We start from the raw sequence: 21,565 nt of genomic DNA, 5'->3' as shown, positions 1-21,565 counted from the left end.
TTTACATTCGAAGGCTAGTAGGCTACATGCTAACTAGCCTATCATCCTGTTATTCACGTCATAGGCATTCATTATAGTTGGATTTACAGCAGATACCTTCACATGTCTGTCTGTGTGTCTCATTACATAGCACTGAAGACACGGAGGATGTTTAGAGATCAGATTTATTAAAATCATGTTCATTCACATCCTGGTGGTATGCTCTCCGTCCATCTTGCTGCAAAAGCCGCTTTCTGCCGCTACTTGTGGTAGGGGTAAAAATTAAAGCAAGAATGATTGATCAATTGTCTTGATGAAAATCAGAAAAATATCATAAGATTAGGCTGACTGTTTTGCCTTCCGGACTTAGCTCCTAGCATTACAAACGTGGCTGTGAGTAATTTCCCTTCATGTATCACACTACCCGTTGAACTTGTAGTCTTTTGATCTTTCAGGCAGATTAAGTCCAAGGGGATGAGATGGATGAACACTTTTGGGGATGGACTGGGTATGTTCATTGAAATGCAATTTTTACTACGCACTGTAGAGGAACTGCTGAGCTCAGCCGGGCTTGGGACGTGCAGTCACAGCACCAGTGCATGTGCAGGCGGCTCAACTCTGACACGCACTGCATTTCAGTCTGTCTGTGTGTACATATGGAATAATCCATTTTGTATACGTGACATTTTGGCGAGAGAGCTGCAGCTCTGCAGCGTTTACATTCCCACACTGCAGCCATTCTTCCCTCTCGGCTCGTTCTCTCATTCCAGCTGAAAATGCTTGAGTGTTAATAAACATCATCAAACCTAAATTTTAAAGCTGGAATCTTCAAACCTGAAAACCAGTTGTCTAATTTCAAAGTGTTTCATATCAGGACATCATATCTCAGTTTATTTAAAGATTTCTAAAAATGGTTAATGTTCATCATAAAATGATGAAATCTCTGATTTTTTTTTAATTGACCTTAAACCCATTATCTGACTAAAGGAACCTAAAAATACAGCTATAGAACTCTGCAGGTTTAAGCATGTTAAACTTAAAAACAATGAAGTGTAAAAAGTTGCTTCTATACAAAGCAAAAGACTTCTGGAAAATTGTTCAACCAAACCAGAAAGGAAAGACCATAAAGTATCTGGTGAAAAGTAAACTCAGCACGACATTACTTACCAACTGTAAAGCACGGTGGTGAATAATAGTGATTTGGACCTCGTGGCATTACATTTTCCATACCGACATCTTAAATTGATCATCCATCAAGAACAACGTTATAATAATGCAGCAAACATGCTGCTCTTTCACAAATGAAAGCTGTGCTATCGACAATCATGTTCTGAGCTTTTAACACAAATGGCTTTTTGTTTGTGTGCACTTTTTTAGTTTAAGCATTTAGAAGATCCATCCATCCATCCATCCATCCATTTATTCATCCATCCATCCATCCATTTATTCATCCATCCATCCATCCATCCATCCATCCATTTATTCATCCATCCATCCATTTATTCATCCATCCATCCATTTATTCATCCATCCATCCATCCATCCATCCATCCATCCATCCATCCATTTATTCATCCATCCATCCATCCATCCATCCATTTATTCATCCATCCATCCATTTATTCATCCATCCATCCATCCATCCATCCATTTATTCATCCATCCATCCATTTATTCATCCACCCATCCATCCATCCATTTATTCATCCATCCATCCATCCATCCATCCATCCATTTATTCATCCATCCATCCATTTATTCATCCATCCATCCATCCATCCATCCATCCATTTATTCATCCATCCATCCATTTATTCATCCATCCATTTATTCATCCATCCATCCATCCATCCATCCATCCATCCATCCATCCATCCATCCATCCATCCATCCATTTATTCATCCATCCATCCATTTATTCATCCATCCATCCATTTATTCATCCATCCATCCATCCATCCATCCATCCATCCATCCATTTATTCATCCATCCACCCATTTATTCATCCATCCATCCATTTATTCATCCATCCATCCATTTATTCATCCATCCATCCATTTATTCATCCATCCATCCATTTATTCATCCATCCATCCATCCATTTATTCATCCATCCATCCATCCATCCATCCATCCATCCATTTATTCATCCATCCATCCATTTATTCATCCACCCATCCATCCATCCATCCATTAATACATCCATCCATCCATTTATTCATCCATCCATCCATCCATCCATCCATCCATCCATTTATTCATCCATCCATTTATTCATCCATCCATCCATCCATCCATTTATTCATCCATCCATCCATTTATTCATCCATCCATCCATCCATCCATCCATCCATCCATCCATCCATCCTTCCATCCATCCATCCCTAAAGTGAACCGCACCAGAGTTCATCTTCAAGAAAACAGAGCGCCTCATTCTTGTTTTTTAAGTGAGCTTTGACTCCTGCAGGAGCAAGAGGACCATCAGAGGAATCCAGTTCTGCCGCAGACCAAACCTTTCAGTGTAAGTCTGTGTTACTCAGCACTTCCTTTCTTCTTTGCTCATGACTGACATCTGTCTCCAGTTTGTCCATCATCCAGAACGTTGTCCTCCTCTTTGCTTCAGCTTTTATGCAAATCCATCTGTTTCTAAAACCCTTTAAAATGATTGATCTGAGTCAAAGCTTTTGAGTTCCTGATGTTAACATTGACAGAAAATCTTTGCTCTTTGCTGCAGCCCAAACATTACTCAAATACAACTTAAACTTTGTTTTTTCTGAATTTCCTGAATGGCAAAACCAAAAGCAGCAAAGTCCCCCAGAGTAAGAAAAGCCTGAAAAGTGAGGCGCCCTTAAACTGGGACACAGGATCTTATCACAGATACATCGTGTCCCCAGACGGAGCGTATCCTGACGACCCTCACAGCAGTGCACTCTGAGCAGGAGCAGACATGTTCCCTCATTCTAAATCCTCCAAACAGATTCAAACAGAGATAATGAACAGACAACCCTAATCTGTCGTCCATCGTACCCTCATCTGTTTACCCAACATCTCCGACCGTTGGGGAGGGGGTGTAAAAGAAACGAAAAGGTTTGTATTGCAGAAAAAATGGTTGTGATAAACTTAATTTCTAAAGACTGGGGCTGCTTTTGATAAAGCTCTGAACACCTTCTCCAGTTCAGGAGGACATAGAAGCATCTGCTTTTGGGGGTGTTCTAAACCAGCGTGGACCGCATAAATTACATCGTTATTAAAGCTGCCATGGATGCACAGAAAAGCTCACGGCCCTGGCGGTACTTTTATCTGAGGCAGTGCCGGTTTTTTTTGTCTCAGCATCAACAGCAAGGAGGACAAAGAGAGCGTTGAGGAGTCTAACAGAAGGCTGATTCACAGACGCCGAGGGCAGAGGTGGCTCCTTTAATCCAAGCTGGCAGAAACTCAGGAGTTTGCTTCATTGTTGATGTCAAGAAAAACAAGTGGAACTACTTCAAGCCAAAGTGATGCTCACACACAACCCTGCACATCCACAAGACCTATAGCCAAGTCTTCTGACATTATCTGATAGGTTTCTCTTGTAGACTTATATTTATTTTGTCCTAAAAACTACATAGTAGACTCCTTATGAAAAAGTGTTTGTTGTTTTTGTGTTGAAGTAAAGTCACTTAAGCCATTTTTTGTTTTAGTTCAAATAAATCCTTTTCTGGATGCGAGAACTTACCAAAACAAAAACAAACAAGGTTTAACAGATGAAAGATCAGAACCCGCCAACGCTGCTGACACAACAGTTCACTTTATTTTCCTGAAAGTCTTCTCCAGGCATTTTTCAAAGGTTTTGTCTAATCTCAAAACATTTTAAGGCTGACTAGGTTGAGACTCCTTTAATCCACTTGCCCTGAAGTGGGAGTCTCAGCCTCTAACTTAGTGGCATGAGTCACAGGAGGTCAGAGGAAGAGCACTCCTCCTCCCCTTTAATGATTCACTGTCATGGGGCTTGCCTTCACCTCAGCAACTTCTACATCCTGTTTGGCAGCTGGCAGAAAAAAACTGATCAAACTGAGTTCAAATCCTTGTTTTCTAAAGGAAACTGCATTTCCTTTGAGTACCACTCTGCATCAAAACTATTTTAGTAAGTTCAATAATGAATCAACTAATTCTAACAAAGAAACAAATTCATGAGGGTAAACAAAAAAATCTAACGTATCAAAAATGTAAATTACAGCCCCCACCAGTTCCATTTCCAAATTTAATGCAAACTGAGGAATACCAGAAGGTGCAGTTCCTCAAATGACCACTGAAAGCTGGTGCCAAAATGAAGGACTTTCTCATTGACTTCCATGTAAAAGCCTCAGATTTTGTAAGGCTTTAAATTTGTAAATATGAACACATTCAAAAGGTTTCTATATGATGATTTGGAACCAGTTTTTGGTGCTCCTAAGTCATCCTGACATCACAGGACCCCGTTCTGTCTGAAAATGGGCGGTACAAAGAGAACTGATAGATGTTGAAGGAAGACCACTAAAGGGGCACCTGCCAGTCAAAAGGCCACACCCACCAGTTTGACATGAGAAAATCCTAAACCCACCTTTGCTACAGTTGTTATCACTTTGTATCCTTTTAGTCTTTAATAAGTCAAAGACCAGTTACATCGTTTTTAAACAGCTTCTCAAGTTTCACAGAAAATGAGTGAGTCTGAGACATGCTGAGTCAGGAAGTGTTACCCAAAATGATAGAAAAATCATAAAAAAACATCTGTAGAACAATGATCACCTTTTCAAAGTAAATTTAAATGAAAAGAAGCAAATTTTAGTGAATAAAAAGATCCTGGGGCTCTGAAAGGCAAACCATGTGAATCCAGTTCCTTGAACTGTTGATACAAACAGAGAGGAGTGACCCGCCTCCAGGCCCGCTAGGATGGAGTCTAATGTGATCTTTTGATGATCACAGTATATTAGAAGAGATTTACCTCATGGACAGCGTCTTTGTGCAGTTCCAGTACCATAGAAAAGACCACCCTGGTCCTCTTCAGCCCCCACGAACAAAACCTCTGCAAAGACTTTTTGTTTCTCTGCTGCATTGAAGCTTTCTGAGGGACTTTCGATTTTCTATTTATTCATTGACTGCCCACGAAGGGCTGGCCAACTGTCCAGGGTGGGTTCCAGCAACCTCCTGACTCTGAACAGGACTAAGCGGGTTTAGAAAATGCATATTTGTTAAATTTTATACTTCAACTTTTCAACATTTTTAGTTTAGTTTTTGTCTCAGACTGAATGAAAAGTGATATTCGTGTATTGTTTGTTCCATCATTTCCAATTAGTTTTAAGAAATGTAAAAAAAAGTTTATTAACGTGGCATGCTTTCAATTATAAACCCTTTCCTGTTGCAAAAAAAGAATGTACAACTGCAGTACTTTTAGTTGGGTGGTGTGTTTTTGGGACAGTCGGGTAAATTTAGAAAATACCTTGTCTTACGGTTCACCCTGTAAGATCTGAGACTTTTTTATGGTTCAATGATTCATGGATCTGCACCAAGATGGTGGTCCCATTTATTCAAATGACTGGACTCGAAAGGTTAAGAGACTAAAGAAAAATGTCTAAAGCCACTCAGAAACATCTAATCTGTCTAAATTTGGTTTGAACTTCTCTAGATTAAAGTAGGCCATTGTCAAACAAAAAGAAGATTCTGATACTGTATTTATCCCACAATGGGGAAATTCTTCTCCGCATTTGACCCATCCGCTGGGGGAGCGGTGAGCTGCAACTGAACTGTGCTCGGGAGGCAGTAGCGTTGAGGGTCTTGCCTAAGGACCCTCACTGAGTGATGTTAATTGCTCGCCATTGATATGGTAATTACCCCGGTACCATTCCTCCGGGAATCGAACCCTGGATTCCTGCATGGTAGCTTCCCACTTTACCAACCGAGCTACTCAGCCGGTTCCTCTTGTACCAAACAAAGAACAGGAAAAATAGAAGAGTTTTTAGGGTTTAAAGTAGTTATTTACCTGTTGCAGCATCTCCTCAGTGGAGGCCAGTTTCTGCCGGTGCTCCTCTAGAGAACTTTCCAAGTCTCTGATCTTCTCTCCCTGCGCCTCCACCTGGTCGGTCAGGACGCTCACCTGATGAGACACAGCTACACCCATTCAAGAGCTGCACTTTCAAAGGAGCAGATGCAAGAAAAGGACACATTTCAAAGGGATGTGTTTGTTGTTGCAAAGAACTCCTAAAAAGGTCAGGACAACTGTAAAAGATGAGGACTTTTACAGTGTTCCTATTAATGGACACAAAAATACAAAAATAATCCCAGAAAAACATCTTCCCGTCACACGCTTGAGTTGCTCTGATTCCCCTAAAGTGCAGCGAGTTCACCTGACAGCAGCTGACTAGATCTGTGAGTCTGCAGCCACACAGAAAGTCTCACAGGAACATCCACACATATTGCTTTGAAACATAACCCAAACTATCTTGTTTTGTTGTTCATCCACTGATTCTGCTGCAGCCTTTTCAAACAATGAGTGAGAAAATGAAGGAAAAACTTGAGTGAATAAAACATTCATCCAGAAAACCTGTCTTTGGTAACACAGTCCTCACACCAAAGCAGAAGTTTCTTACCTCTTCTCTCCCCCTTCACTTCCTCGCAGGGCTATGAGGAAGTGACACACAGCAAGGCAACACCTAACACAGGCAGCCCTGCTCACAGGCAGGTGAAGACAAAGCAGAGACAAGAATGACAGAAGGTCCAAACTGTCAACAGCCAATTAAGTCCTCCGTCTGCAAAAACAAGCCCCAGTCAGCCTGGAGATCAACCAATCAGAGCTGATGTCACAGGAGGAAGGCACAACAAATGGGCGTACGTGTGAGATGTGGTGATGAGGAACGAGATATGGACTTTGAGAGGATGCACTTGTACTAGCACAAACTCCCAGACCCAGAGCGTAACGCCAACAATGGCAAACTCCCTGGAGGAAAAGTCTCATAGCGGCAAATTAAAAAGTGAGCATAGAGGAAAGAAGGGATCCCAGCGGCCTGAGGCAGACAGTATGGTAACCTGCTGAGATCACACCGTGCAGACGTATAATCATCTGCAGCAGCTGACAGTCGGTGCACAGTCATGAGCAGAAGCTTCTGAAGGGATCTGGGCAGGTTTTGGTTGTAGAGTAATAGAAAACATCTTAAGCAGGAGGATTACACAATAAACACTCTGGTGTTTTTCCATGGCACCAATAATCCTTTTAGGAAAACATGAGGGCATTTCACTGGAACAAGGGTTCAAAAAAGTGAGAAACAAGAGTTCGAAAGATTTTTAAAAGCTAAAAAGAAAAAGATTGGGAAGCATTAGAGACTGAAGAGAAATTGTCAGCTCTGACCTGCAAGACCAGAGACTCCTTGTCTCCTTCTAGTCGAAGCAGTCGGTCTTGGTAGGTTTCATTGTTGGCGGGAGAACAGAAGTTCACCTGGACAAACACACAACCAGGAACACACAATGATTAACAGTGAAGCAGGACGATGCTCAGTGGGAACACGTCACACAAACAGGACTTCTGCCGCAGGGAAGGGAACATTCTACTCTCCCTCTTTCATTTTACATTCCATTATCCACCTTAGAAGAACATAAACTCTCTATCAAGCACAGGTGTTAGCTCACCTTTGCACAAATAGTTTGTGTGACTGAATGAAATGTTTCACATGTGTTGGTCTGAAGTCGTAAAGTATGTTTGTGTGAACATGAGTTGCATTGTGTACATGTTGACATGTTTGTAGGAACATTTCTTTTGGAGCCAACAGGTATGTTTGTAACATTTCAGTGTGTGTGTGGACAGGCCACGCCCCTTCTAGATGTGTGTTACTCAGCCAAACCTGACTGTAATGATTATAAACATTCAGCAAGTTGTTGCTTTATGCTGCTTCATGGTTTTACCCCCCCCCCCCCCCCCTTACATCCCTCTCTCTTGTTCGCTCCTTTTCTTTTCCGTCCGGTTCGACAAAAAATAGTTCCAAATATAAGTAAGATGAATAAGGTTTAGCCTATATTACAAAAAGGGTTTATTCAAATATACACCTACTGTGTCAGAAGATTCATAACCCCTATTGTAAAAGTAAAATATGTCCAACACAAGAGGCTTTCAGCTCTCATCTGTTTGCTGTTGGACAGGACTAGTTAAAAAAATAAAAAAGAATGTGTGAAATGCAGATTTAAAGCATTCTTTGCTTTACCCACACCCACATGAGTACGTTAGTGAATGTTTGCTTGTGTAAAACTACAAATAAAAGCAGCAATAAACAACACAAAACAACAGCTTAGGCATGCTTGCAGAGAAACATTATGTCCTCTGTGGGGTCATCTGACACGATTACTCAAGAGATTGTGATTTTTTTATATTCCCCTTGGTGTCAACCAGACTAATGATTCGCATTAGCTGTTGCATAAGATTTACGTCATCAGGTCTTAGGATGAGAAGGGAAAATGTGTTCTCAGATAAAATCAAAGTATTTCCGGACTTTGCAGGAGGAGCGAAAGCCTTAGCAGTCTTCAGATCCATCGTGGAGATGAAACTCCAGAGATGTCACTTCTACAGAAGATCTCATTTCTAACTGAATTTCCTTTTTGTCTCCTCTTTGAGAGGTCTTTCTCACTACACTCAAAGATCCGTGCAACAACTTCAGGCTACATCCCCTTCCATCTTGTAGAAGTGTTCACTACGACCTGCAGAAAAAACATTTGAATGAACATTTTCACTCTGGCTCACCGAGGGGTCTACAGCCACGATATTTTGTGCGGACCACCTGTGTGCCCCGTACAGGATTGCACACTTCAAAAAGCTTACTCAGGGTTGAACAATTATATCAGCACAGAACTGGTGGTTTTACAAAGGAAAAAAAAAATCAAAGCTGATCTAAATCACTGCCTTTTATTTAAAGGAACTTTTAATTTTGTGTGGATTAAATAAAGTTTATTCAGAATGTTTTTGTTGTTTAGTGCTGGTTTGGGTTTTGGTAAATCCTGAAATAGACTTTTGAGTTGTTTTGATTTGGTCTGTCTGCCTGCCTGCCTGTCTATCCATCTATATATCTATAGTTATATCTATATTTATATATATATATATACACCCCTCTCACCCTCCGCGGGTGGTTTCTCCTCCAAGCTGGGGTCCTCTACCAGAGGCCTGGGAGCTTGAGGGTCCTGCAGTATCTTAGCTGTTCCTAGCACTGTTCTTTTCTGGACTGAGAGCTCTGAGGTCTTTCCAGGTATCTGTTGTAGCCACTCCTTCAGCTTGGGGGTTACTGCCCCGAGTGCTCCAGTTACCACAGGCACCACTGTCACCTTCACTTTCCATGCTTTCTCCAGTTCTTCTCTGAGTCCCTGGTATTTCTCCAGTTTCTCATGTTCCCTGTGCGTCATAAGTTTGTATTAAGAATTTAATTTCATAATTTTTTGTAGTAATAAATAATTAGAACAGATAAAGATAAGAGGCGCTGTGGCAGGACGGCTAGGTCAGCCGGGGTGTCTTGGACTCGCTTCTGATCAAGGATCACACGGGCTGGCCCGGGCCTCAAATAACTCTGCCGGGGACCCGGTGCGCAGCGGGGCCGTCAGAAGCTTCGCTTTTTATTATGGGAAAGTGAAACATATTACATATTTTCTCATTATAAGTGTGTATTAAAAACAATCCACACAATAATTTATATTGACCTGTCACGCAAATGAAAAGTAAAAATAAAATTAAAAATGGACATAAATTCAACGTTTAAATATTATCCCTAGAATAATGAAACTGAAATGAACATTGTACTTTGGGGTTTTGTAACTCGTCTTTCAAGACAACATCAACAAAAACTAGACTAGAGTCCTTTCAGGGTCGACTGGATTTGTCGGTCACAAAATCTCAACACAAATAAAGGAAGTTCAAAGAAGGTGTAGTCAAACAAAGGGACGTCTGTTTCAGAGGATGTTCGATTGGCCGTTCTGCAAGTCAGTCAAGTGACGTATTACACGGTGAGGATCATGAATCACTGACAGATTTTTTTAAAGTATATTTTTTATTTCTCTTTGAAGGCCGCGATCTGCAGTCACATCCTTTGACGCAATGAGCACCCCTGCTCTACATCATATCAACAAGATCTGGCAGATTTTTTGACAGCTTAGATGCTTCAGAGGTTAAGAAAGAACCAAACTTCTGGTTATTTTAACTCTCTTCTGTTACTCCGTTTTCTAGAAAGCACATGACACCAAGTCATAAAACGTCTTCTGACTCATCTGAGCCTTATTTAACCACTCAGCCTGCCACTGAGCCTTGCATTTATCATTTCTGCAGAACCGCTCCGTTCCTGTGTCCGACCTCGTGAGCCGCACAAAGCCCGCCTTACACAAGCCGACATGGATGTTTTTTTTCCTATCTCCATCCGTGCAGCAGAAAAGCTGTGTCAGGCTCTGTGGTGAAGTAGTTTGTAATATCTGCTTAAGAACATGCCGCTTCTCCTTTGATCACTAAGCTTTCCCCACTCTGAAGTCCTGCAGCCGCTAAAGCTAAAGAAGAATTATGATTTTAATAACTCGTGAAGTAAAAATGAGCTGTGTGCAGAAAGTCAGTCTGGTTCTGCTGACTGCAGAGCTGCTGCTGCTAACAGAGGTAGGGATCCATGACATTCTGGGCTGAGCTTCATGGAAAGGCTTTTTGCTCCATCGTCATTGTAAAACACGATGCTGAAAGCAAGCTGGTACCCAAATGTCTCCAGCATTATTTTAACTCCCGTCTTCACATTTGCAGCATTGTTGCACAAGATCAATGAGGGACCAGGCTGGATGTAGAAACTATGCTGATGGTTGAACATTAAGCGGGTGAAAGGTCAAACATTTGGACTCAGGAGTTCAGTTCGAGAGACCAAACTGAACTTCAGAGGGAGCTGAAGTTCCTCTAAATCCACATAAAGTGTATTAAAGTGAGTATCTGAAAACATCACAAAGAATCTGCAGCCAACTCAAAATAGCTTTTATAATCATTTCATTAATTTATTCTTTCCTGTTTTGGTTCTGCCTGAACGTTTTTTAATTTTTATTTTTTTCAGATTAAACACACAGACGAACAATCCAAAAAACGGTTCATGAGGACACGTTCAGAAAGTTCCAGGTCAACACAGCAACTGTTCTGCATTCAACCTACATTTTTAAAAGGTTCAGAAATCCCTTCTCTATTGTTGAAATATGAATGAAATCGCTCTGATCAATTATTAGGAGAAATGATCTTTAATTAAGGGTTCTATCATTGCAGGTCTGATGGGAAAATTGTACTGAAGCACCAAATGAGCGGAAACTACTCCAGTTAGCAGCAAAAACCTTTTCCAGAAAGCATGGCTGACCCTAAACACGACGCCTTTCCAGAATATCTGTGGTGCAGGTGATGCTGATGTTTTCTATTTCTTATCAGTCACTTCAGCAGCCAGCGGCAGACACAAACATACGGGCTGTGATTCCCGATCAGCGGGTTCAGGAGCGTCACCACCCCTGAAACTCAGCAGCTGGACAGGAAAAGGAGGGATCTGAGGATGATGGAGTCAGACTGCAGCTTCTTACTAATGTAGATGTTTGGAGTGAAGCACACAAAGTGCAGTGTCCCTTCCCCTCTTGCTCTTCTCAGAATGATCATGAGGACAAACTGCTTGGCTGCTAGTGAAGGTTTTCTGACCTCAGCTGATTTTAAAGGTCTAAAAGCTAACAAACAGAACAAACATGTAGCTGAGTGAGATTTTTCTTCTGCAAACCTACACATCTTCACGTTGTCTCTGCAACTAAGAAAGGCCTCATGCAAACCTGAATTTCTGTCGTTTCATCCCAGAGGAACATTTTATCTAAAGTGCAGGAAACCTTAGAGGATCTTTAAAGTAATAATGGAATAAAGCTAGTCAATCTGGATACATTCAGACAATCCTGGAGACATTTGTTCTTCACTTTTATAAAAGGAAATCATTTATAACCAGAATGAAGCTCTATGGAGATCCTGAGAAGGTCATTGGAGTCAGACCATGAGCTAAATCTCAAAATCTACAATTTAAAAAAGTTCCTGGAAAAAACAATTAGAGGTAGACTGAACCAAAAAGACTTGTACAAGTCAAGTTTAGGTGCACTGATAACTGAACCTGAAATGCTCCAGGGGAGATGCCTGCTATCCTGATCCTGTGACACTCGTTCAATGGGAAATGCGCCCACTCTCACAAAAGAACACAGAAGACAGACTAAACTGTTCATGATGAAAAACTCAACTAGAACCACCCTATGAAGACACTGGACCTAAGCTGGTTCACAGCAACATGAGAGGCTGTTAAAATTCTGCAGGAAATGTAATTTGTCACAATCAAAAGTTACTCTGGTTCAGTGCTTTGACTTTGATTTCCCCACATAATAATGCTTTCATCAGCCAATCTGTGAAGAAAAGATTGTGTTCTCTGTGTCCTGAAACACTGATTCTTCTTCTTCTTTCTTGTTTGTTTACATTTTTTTTACTAAAAAAACAAAAGCAGAGAAACCAACACTGAAAACAAAAAGGATAAAAAAAGCTGGTGACCCTCATCACACCCCCCAACCATGGGCACCAGCCAGGCTCCCTGCTAGAACACAAGAAATAGTGACGAACCCGAATGTAGAAAACTAAAGACAAATGGAGAATTCAGAACTTCTCCTGCATGCACACCTGTTAATTCTGTTTGCACAGTGAGACTGGTCACTGCAGAGGGCGGGGTTCCATTTATGAGCACAGTGTCTAAGAATGCATGACAACATGCAGACTCCGTCCATTAATGACTTCTTTCTCTGGAGAAACACTTTTCTGACTTGTGGTGCAGACAACACCCTTTGTGCTCAGAAACTCACAGACTTTTTCTTTACGTGCTCTAACATGAATAATCGTGGGTCTGCTTGGTAAACATCTAAACACAGTTTCACCGCTGTGGCTTTTTTCATAACCGGTGTGCTTTTTTCACGAGTTGGTAAAGCCCTCGGTTGTGTGAACCCAGTTTCTGACAAGGAATACAGATGAAATCCTCCAACACAGGATCCATCAGCAGCAACTACAACAAGTTAAAGTAGATGATTGGTTTCTTTAACAGGAAGCTGCATGGCTGCACTCGCCCTTCACAGCGAGAAGGCCCTGGTTCAAATCCCTGCCGGGTCCTTTCTGTGTGGAGTTTGCATGTTCTCCCCGTGCACGCGTGGGTTTTCTCTGGGCACTCCAGCTTCCTCCCACTGTCCACAAACATGCTTCATAGGTTAACTGCTTACTCTGCCCCAAGTTTGAAAGTACTTTCAAAGTATTCTAAAAGTACTCTGAAATTACTTTGAAAGTGGTCAGAAAGTACTCTGAATGTTGTCTAAAAGTATTCTAAAAGTACCGTGAAAGCGGAATGAAAGTACTCTGAAATGACTCTGAGAATACTCTGAAAGAAATCTAGAGGTGATCTGAAAGTACTCTTCACATCTTCCTGGACACGCTGAAACCTAGATGCACTGTTTTGTGCGGGTGATGGACGACCCCAAACCCTCTAAATATTGAAGTCCTTTTTTCTCATGGCTAATAGCGGTACTTTCTCTGATAGGTCAGTGAGGACCATCACTCATCGGGTCATTGCAGGAAAAAAAAGAGAGAGCAAATGCCCCATGCACAGATTCAGTTTGCTTTGCTTACACAGTTTTAGCGTATTATCTATTACAGCTGGAGCTTGTAGTAAATGCACAGACGAGGAAAGATTCCACGTTGCATAAAAACTTAGGAGAGTTTTCGTTAGCACAATTAATGAGTGACTTTGTCACAGAGTTTTGCTCCACATATCATACAGTATTTCCTCATTTCCCACTTGGCTTGACTTGAATCTTTTCTGTCTAATTCTGTGCAGCAGACTGATCCCTACCTCATAGATCACATTTTTAGCGTACATTTGTTAGGCTGGAGTGTGGCCCCGCCCACATGTTTGCTATCAGGATAATAAGAAGCATTTTCCTCCAGGCAATCGTCAGTTAAAGAAAGCATTGCTTTAATTTTTTTGTGTTCAAACAGCATCAGTGTAAACTTTTCAATCAACACAACTTCATACACCTCCGTGAAGCTCACGTGTGTGTTATCGCCAAATCAACAGTCTGAAAATGCCTGTTTGTGCATCTGAAAGTCCTTCAAGAGGCCTTTTAGAAAACATTCTTTCAATGACGAGTTCTGCATGGAAATATTTGGCATAAAAAGTTGAAATGAATAATGAGAGAGTTAAGAATGCTGCTGAATGTATTCACACACAGTAAAAGCATAGTTATTCATTAACCTTTAGTTGTCTGCACTCACCGGTGCCTTCACCAATGAGGTCGGCTGTTTGCAATAACGTAGGTGTGATGTCGACCCTCCTATTAACACAGTTTTCAATCAAAATTCAATCTCAAGATCTCAGAATAGTTATTAGCTTTGAAAATGTAGCACCAACAGAAGAGTAATAACACATGCTTGTGGATTAAATCTTTGTAAGATTTTGTGAAGTTGAATGGAGTTTTGCCTAGCTGTTCACATCCTTCACGTTGTTTTGATGTTGTATTTGCTTTGTTTGCGGATGTATACATTTTTCTTGTATCTGTACACATTAGACCTCTGTTAATAACATTTTAAAAAGCTGTTAGATTTTCAAACAAGAAAAGACAAAACACAGCATTTGGAATCTAGGTTTTTGGAAAGTTTGAGGTTAATTGTGGAATGAATGTGTAAGATAATAATAGTTATCTGCAAAAAAACAAAAAAACAAAAAAAAAAAAAAAACTGGTGTTGCAGCAAAAAGAGGGATCAAGCACGGCCACCAAAAACTGTTTCAAAATGCAGTAAATTATTAGAGCAAATTGCAAAGTAGTGCAAGATGCTCAAAAAGGTTCCAGACTATTAAGAGTTAAAATGAGAAGCAGAAAAGAACCCAACAAAATCTGAAGAGTGAAACAACAGCAAAGACTGAACAGGAAAAACAGTGAACCTGCGTGGAAGTCATCAGTGAAGCAGCTTTCAGGTATGGAAATGATGACATCCCAGTCATTCAGTAAAGGGAGCTGTTGTTGCCAAATAACTAAATGCTCTTACAGCTATAAGAGCTGAGGGGAATATATGACCAACAGCATCTGAAGCAGAGAATTCAGACTCTTAATGCTGTTCTAATGCTTGTTGGACGGCTGTTAATCAGTCAGAAAAACCATCACAACACTCATTCTAATGCACAAAATCACTGTGGGGTGAGGTGTTAAGGTTGAAAAACACTTTCAATTCAATTGGTCTGAGCTGCAAAGGATCTTCAGTAGGTCCGTATGAGGGGTGTAACGATTAATCAACTTCATTGATCATTCGATTTGTTTTCCATGCAGGTTCATTCTACTATAACGAAAAATGTGGAACCCAGCAAAAACGGATCAACCATCATTCTAGTCCAATGAGTGGAAAGACTTTAGCAAAGTCATGTGACCATCCAGACCATCTAGAATGTTCTAAGAAGGTTCCCTGTGGAGATGTGGAAAAACAACAGAGGGCTGAACTTTAGGAAAAGTGTTTGAAAAATTTATAAACTTGTTTGTTTGGACACATATTTCATTTCCACTTGATGATCTGGAAGAAATCCAAGAACCTGGAACACTGCACTGTATTTCTGTCTGAGTCACACTGGTGGGCGTTTTGGATAAAGATGTTCTGGATCCATTTTAGGTCAGAGAATCGGATTGTTAAAAATGAACAAATATTGACCATGAATTGGATCAGCAACCACAAATTATCGTTAAAATGAAGGGTTACACTGCTAGTCCATACTGAAAAAAACGAATCAGTTTTTTTTAAGTTAATCTGTCAATCAGCTTAATATTTCTATGTTCTTTTTGCTGCAAATAGAAATTGTCTCAGCTAAATAAAATCTTAAAACTCATGAGGCTCCTTTGTTTGTGTCTCATGACTTTTGTCCAAAAGCTAATCAGAGTATTTCAGTGAATCTGCCTGTTATCCTTCTGTGGATTAAAGGATTGATGCACCGCCGTGAGCTGAGATAAAATCTGTCCATCTCTGATTAAATCCTGCAGTATCAGCCACCGCTTTGTTGACAAGCATCAGCTGATGGATAACGCCTCCATCCCGATACCACTTGTGACACCTCAGCAGCATGAGGGAGAACTCAGTGCAGCTGAGCTCAAGGAAATTACATCAGAAAACAATCTGTTGCCAAGAAATGTCACAAAAGGCGAAGACAATGACTTGCATGTAAAGTGGTCCCACATTTTTCTCTGAGGAGGGAGTGGAGTTTGCCTTTTTCCTGCTCTCAAACGGTCCTCTCAAAGACAGCGATCTCATGCAGGAATGCAAAACATGGACAGACACGTACGGCAAATCCAAAGGCTGAATTGAGCCAGAACCTCAGCGCTCACCTTTCGGAGCCAGGAGAAGTGTCTGTAGAAGTCAATATTAGCCTCCATGCTCCCAGCCCATCGCTGCCCCCGCCTGCTTCCTGCTGTTTGTGTCAGGCAGAGTGTGTGTCTGTTGTGTTTCTAGCAGAGTAACAAAGTTAGCCAGTAACTGCTGTGGCATGTGGGCGTGAGGGGTGTGAGTGTGATGTTCACAGCTGTGGAGGAGGGCCTTTACATTCTCTGCCTATGAAAGGAACCGTTCTCCCGCCATGCCCCTCCTCTGCATCTTCCCCCTTCCCTCTCTGGTTCTGCTCTTCCTCTCTCTTCTTCACTTTAGCTCTCACAATCCTTCTTTTTATGGAAGGATCTTCCTCTTTCTGTCCACTTTGTCTTTTCTGAAATGTGTCTTGTTTTAAATTCTCCTTTGACTAAAGTCCAACTGATGGTCAAATGACCAGAATGTGCGACTGGGGGGGTTGGGGGTGTGGGGGTCCTTGAGTTATCTGTTTGGGTCGCCTGGGGGGTGAAGAATGAAGGTCATCTATATGACAGCTTCTCTCCTTTAATAAGGTTCCTGACAAGGAGGTGAAAGACTTCAAAGTCTGTCTGCAGCACTCTCCCATCTTCACCAGCATCAGGCACACTTCCTCATCTTCATCAACATCTGCAGGACACATATTTAGCTCTACATCAATTGTATTTGATCTGTGCTGATCTAAAAGACAATGGTACCTTCAACAAAGCCAAATGTTCATCTCAGAGACACCTTCATCCAGCAAATATTAGACTGAAAATACTGCTAACTTTGAACCGGGGTTTTATCATTCTATTAATCAATATCAGAGCTATCCGTACTCATAATTCCCAGTAATATGCACTGTGATAAATGGCCGAAACACCCTAAGATGTGGAAGTACACAACTGATGATGTGTCTCACAGGCAAAACTTAATGGAAGGCAAGGACCCCAAGAGCTTCTGATGTTAAAGTGGTAAATGTTTGGGATTGTAACACCTAGTCCTTTCTACAACATTGAACCAAATTTTCTTCAAAGTAATTTAAAAAACGTGTTTTTTTCAGGCAAAAATCTGAATTCACATAATTATTTTATGTAAGAGTTTATAATTGTATTCATTTCAGCTCCACATTTGTTCAGTTTGTATCCTTAGTTTTGTAAAAAGAGGTTTTTACTTCGCAAAAACAGCAATGTTTATGAATGATTTCATAACAAATTCATATTGATCACAAAACTGTGACTTTAACTTGTGCTGATTCCGTATTTGGACAGTCAGGCTCAGTCCCACTTTCAACCAGAAAAAAGCTCCAAAACGGACATTTGCACAATAATGAAAGTGATTGCTCCACAACAACCTAAACCAAACTGTAAAAAAGGTTCAACATCAATGAGATGAACATCTAGTTGGCTGCCCAGGTGAATCCTCTGTCCTCTTTTCCAGAAGGCTGATCCTCATCAAAGGAGCCTTCAAAGTGCTGAGACCTCCATCTCACAAGACTGGATTGGTGTTACAGAGCTGCCATGCTTGCTTTAGTGCAGGCACCGTCCTCCTGCTACACTCACAGACTGTAAAGAGGAAAAAGTCCAGACCCTCAGCAGCTGTCAGTGATGAAGATGTTCACAGTTTTCAGACATGTCTGTGAGGATTCTCAGTTGTCCAGGTCATGTAATCACAGGATTCTGTTCTTCAGGTCAACTGGATTTTAGAGACCCACTCTGATAAAAACTGATTTTAACATGATCCTGTGGCATTTTTCTGATGATGGGGAGCATATATTAAATTAAGATTAAAATGGCCTTTCTGAGTATTTCTTTAGTCACATTATTGTGAATCAAAAGAGCCCACATATGGCGTAGAAAATCCACTGGGCAGCAGGCCACAAGCTCCCTCCTCCAAGCTCTAAATAAAATAATGGGATGGGGAAGGGGGCGGGGCTACTCCTCTGCAATGGTCCTACCCACAACTCTATCGCTTTGCAGAAACTATGTCCTAGAAAACAACACAGCTTTTTTTATTTAATTGTTTTGGCTAAAAAGGCATAATCATAATTGAAAGACCACTGCTTTGAAAACAGAAAAAATGATGAGCAGAGTGGGACTTTTAAGGTTTAAGGAGAAAACGTTTGGCAGCTCATCCCAGTGACGTTCTCAGTTCAGCTGAAGGGAACTGAGAAAGTTAGTGATCCAGCAAACCTGCAGAACAGAATCCTGTATGTTCAAACATAAGATCTAACCTGAGTCTACTGTGGTGCTCGTCTGCTGTGTGTTTTATCTCAAATACAGTAAAAATAATCAAACTCACCTGTAGTCTGAGGGGGAGACTTGTACTGAAGTGGTTTGGCCTGTGTTAAAGCTCCCAGTTAAAGCTCAGTTTCACTGAGAAGTGAATAAGTTTCAAAATAAAAGATGATCTGATTAAGATGGCATGCTTTCCTAAGAACATGATTTTTAAAATGTGTGTTTAATGAAATGTATGATAGTTCTGTTTTTGGCCTTTTCTATAGGTGGGAATCCTGCCTTTACTCCCTCTCTGCTTAACAAAGGTTTCTCCTCCTGGAGCGAAATAAATACATCTAATATGTGGGGCTTGTAGAAGATACTTTTGCCACATTTTCTTAACTTTGCAGTAAATTTACTTTACTTTTATATACTTATAGCCCTTTGGTGTCAAGGTTCAAGACGTGTTATTTTTGTAACTATTTTAAAGGCTCAAAAGAACAAACATTTAAAAAATGTATGAGAGTGAAAAAAACATGTTGCCATTGTGTTTAGATGTGAGCAACGCAGCACCCAAACCTGCCTGTAAAGCCAGGTTACCATAGCAAGCAGCAGTCAGTGTTTGTGAATGCACCCTCTGCTTTTTAAGAGCTTCTTAAACCGTTGCTTCTACTGGAAGGCAAAAAAACATTGGAGTTTGATTTGACATAAAAACAAGAAAATTTAAGAAACATGTTTTTTTCCTCTGATGAGGTTTGGTGGGTCCACCTTCCACTTGGTCAGAAACGTGAGATCATCTACAGACAAACAAAAGTAATGAGCTGGAGTCACGAGGCCTCACAGTTTCCTGCCAAGAACACACTCATGAGGCTTCCTGTGTTTACATGTGTCTGTCAGTGAATGTGTGCGTTTCACTGGGAAGTATCCCGAGGAGACCAGCCCACAGGGGGCAGCCTAATCGCCGAGCGTGGGTACGCTTGATCCCCTTCCTCTGAGGAAGAGGAGAGGGTTTGTGATAAAGGGCCCGCCGTTGTTCTGCCGCTGGGTAAACGTGGGGTGGGGGGTCCAAACTATAATTGGGTGTAGTTACAAAAAATAAATAGTTCAACAAACATAAATCTAGTCTAAGAAAAGCTAACAAATTCAAACAACAATGCCTCTAATACTGTGAAACGTTTTATTGCATTGTTTTTTAAAGTTTTAATATGTGATGACTGTAAATTTATGTCTGAATTCATAAAAACGTCTGTTATGGCTCGGCTGAGCTGCTCTCACTCTGCAAAGAAACTCTGTAGAAACGTTGTTTAATGAACGTTTTTACACTGGATTTAAAAGAATATTGTTTTTCTTTGTTTGGATTTAGTAAAACATCAGACAGAAACTCAGAGACAAAGCTTTGTTTTTCAACTCTTGAGATTCTGAAAGCTCTCAACAGGCCCACTCTGATCATCTTTGATCTATTTTCAAAGTGGTCCCAGTGGTCTTTCATTGATCAGTATACCGTTTTTAGTCAAAATAAAAAACCTGTTGCGTTTCTAGGACATAGTTTCTGCAGAACGACAAGAGTTTGTTAAAAATTTACCTCAGAGTTGTGGGTGGGACAGTAAGCACAAAGCAACCCAACCCCCCTTCCGGTCACCCATAGCTGAGAGCTCACAGTTTATACACTTCCGCTAACTTACAGCCCCTAACATCCCCAACCTAACATTACTGCTGCAGCAAAAATGGTGATCAATATCAAAGCCATCCAGCCGTACAGTTTGGATCCAGATTCCAGCTCAGAAGAGGAAAACAAAGACGTTCATAGATCTATTGGTCTGACAGTGGATGCATCAGAATGGAGCAGAGAGCTATTAGAGAGCTTGTGGGCTGCCCAGCGTATTTTCTACATCACAAATAAGCTACAATGATTTAAATAAATACTCAGAAATGCAAATTTCATCTTCATTTTCTTTGTATACTGTATATGCTTTATGACGCAGTCAACATGGCTCTCCACTACATCCTGCACCACCTGGACTCTGCAGACACGTACGCACGGGTTCTATTTGTGGACTTTAGCTCTGCATTTAACACCATCGTCCCAGAGCTCCTCCACCGCAAGCTGTCCCAGCTCACCGTGCCTCCCCCCACCTGTCAGTGGATCACCAGTTTCCTCACCGACAGGAGGCAGCAGGTGAAACTGGGACGCTTCACATCCAGCACCTGGATCCTGAACACTGGCGCCCCCCAGGGATGTGTTCTCTCCTCTCTGCTCTTCTCCCTCTACACAAACGACTGCAGACCAGGAGCCCCCTCTGTTAAACTCTTAAAGTCTGCAGACGACACCACAGTCATTGGGCTCATCCGGGACGGTGGTGAGACTGCATATAGAGGAGAAGTGGAGCGGCTAGTCCTCTGGAGCAGCCAGAACCACCTGGAGCTGAACCCACTCAAAACAGTGGAGATGACAGTGGACTTCAGGAGGAAACCCCCCTACCACCCCCCGCCCCCCACTCACAATTATCAACAGCACTGTCCCCTCAACTCAAACTCAAACTCAAACTTTATTTATTTATATAGCGCCTTTCATTTCAGTTAAAAACACAAAGCGCTTAACATAAAAGCAGATAAAACAGTCAAAAAACCCAGAAAATTGTTAAAAACAGTAAACAAAGGACAATCACACAAAGATGGGACCCCTCACCACCCCCCACGCCACCCACACCCACACCTCACCCACCCACCCAGTTCCCCCAGTAGAACCCTGAACAGAAACAAAGAACTGCAGCTAAAAGAAGGTCTGGCTTGGTACTGCTGTGAGGAAACGATATGATATGATGGGGATCCATTCATTCCAAGGCCCAGCCCGACCACAGGGGTCACTACCACAGCGCCCGCCCAGCACAGAGCAGCCCAGGGCCCACTCCATGGCTATTAGACCACAGAGCGGGACCCCAGCCCGCCCAACCAGAATGGGCACCGCAGCAATAGCAC

At 41.5% G+C, this 21,565-nt stretch overlaps 1 protein-coding gene across 12 annotated transcripts in view; it reads right to left on the bottom strand.

Moving 5' to 3' along the window:
- Positions 1–21,565, bottom strand: part of ppfibp2b (PPFIA binding protein 2b) — an 89,887-nt gene that overhangs the window by 49,511 nt on the left and 18,811 nt on the right. For 8 of the 12 annotated variants that reach the window (XM_078948191.1, XM_078948189.1, XM_078948190.1 and 5 more), the window contains exons 4-5: positions 7,338–7,424; positions 5,976–6,089 (exon numbers count right to left, since the gene is read on the bottom strand). In XM_078948191.1, coding sequence (XP_078804317.1) covers positions 5,976–6,089; positions 7,338–7,424 — 201 coding nt within the window. Of the gene's footprint in view, positions 1–5,975; positions 6,090–7,337; positions 7,425–16,378; positions 16,549–21,565 lie in introns of those variants that run through there. The other 4 variants (XM_078948196.1, XM_078948195.1, XM_078948199.1 and 1 more) reach the window with 2 other exon arrangements.

Source organism: Oryzias latipes, chromosome 6, assembly GCF_053564925.1.
Source record: "Oryzias latipes strain Hd-rR chromosome 6, Olatipes_Hd-rR_3.1".
NCBI classification, from domain to species: domain Eukaryota; kingdom Metazoa; phylum Chordata; class Actinopteri; order Beloniformes; family Adrianichthyidae; genus Oryzias; species Oryzias latipes.
The sequence above is the reverse complement of the archived record's forward strand: the minus strand, read 5'-3'. Positions and strand labels throughout refer to the sequence as shown.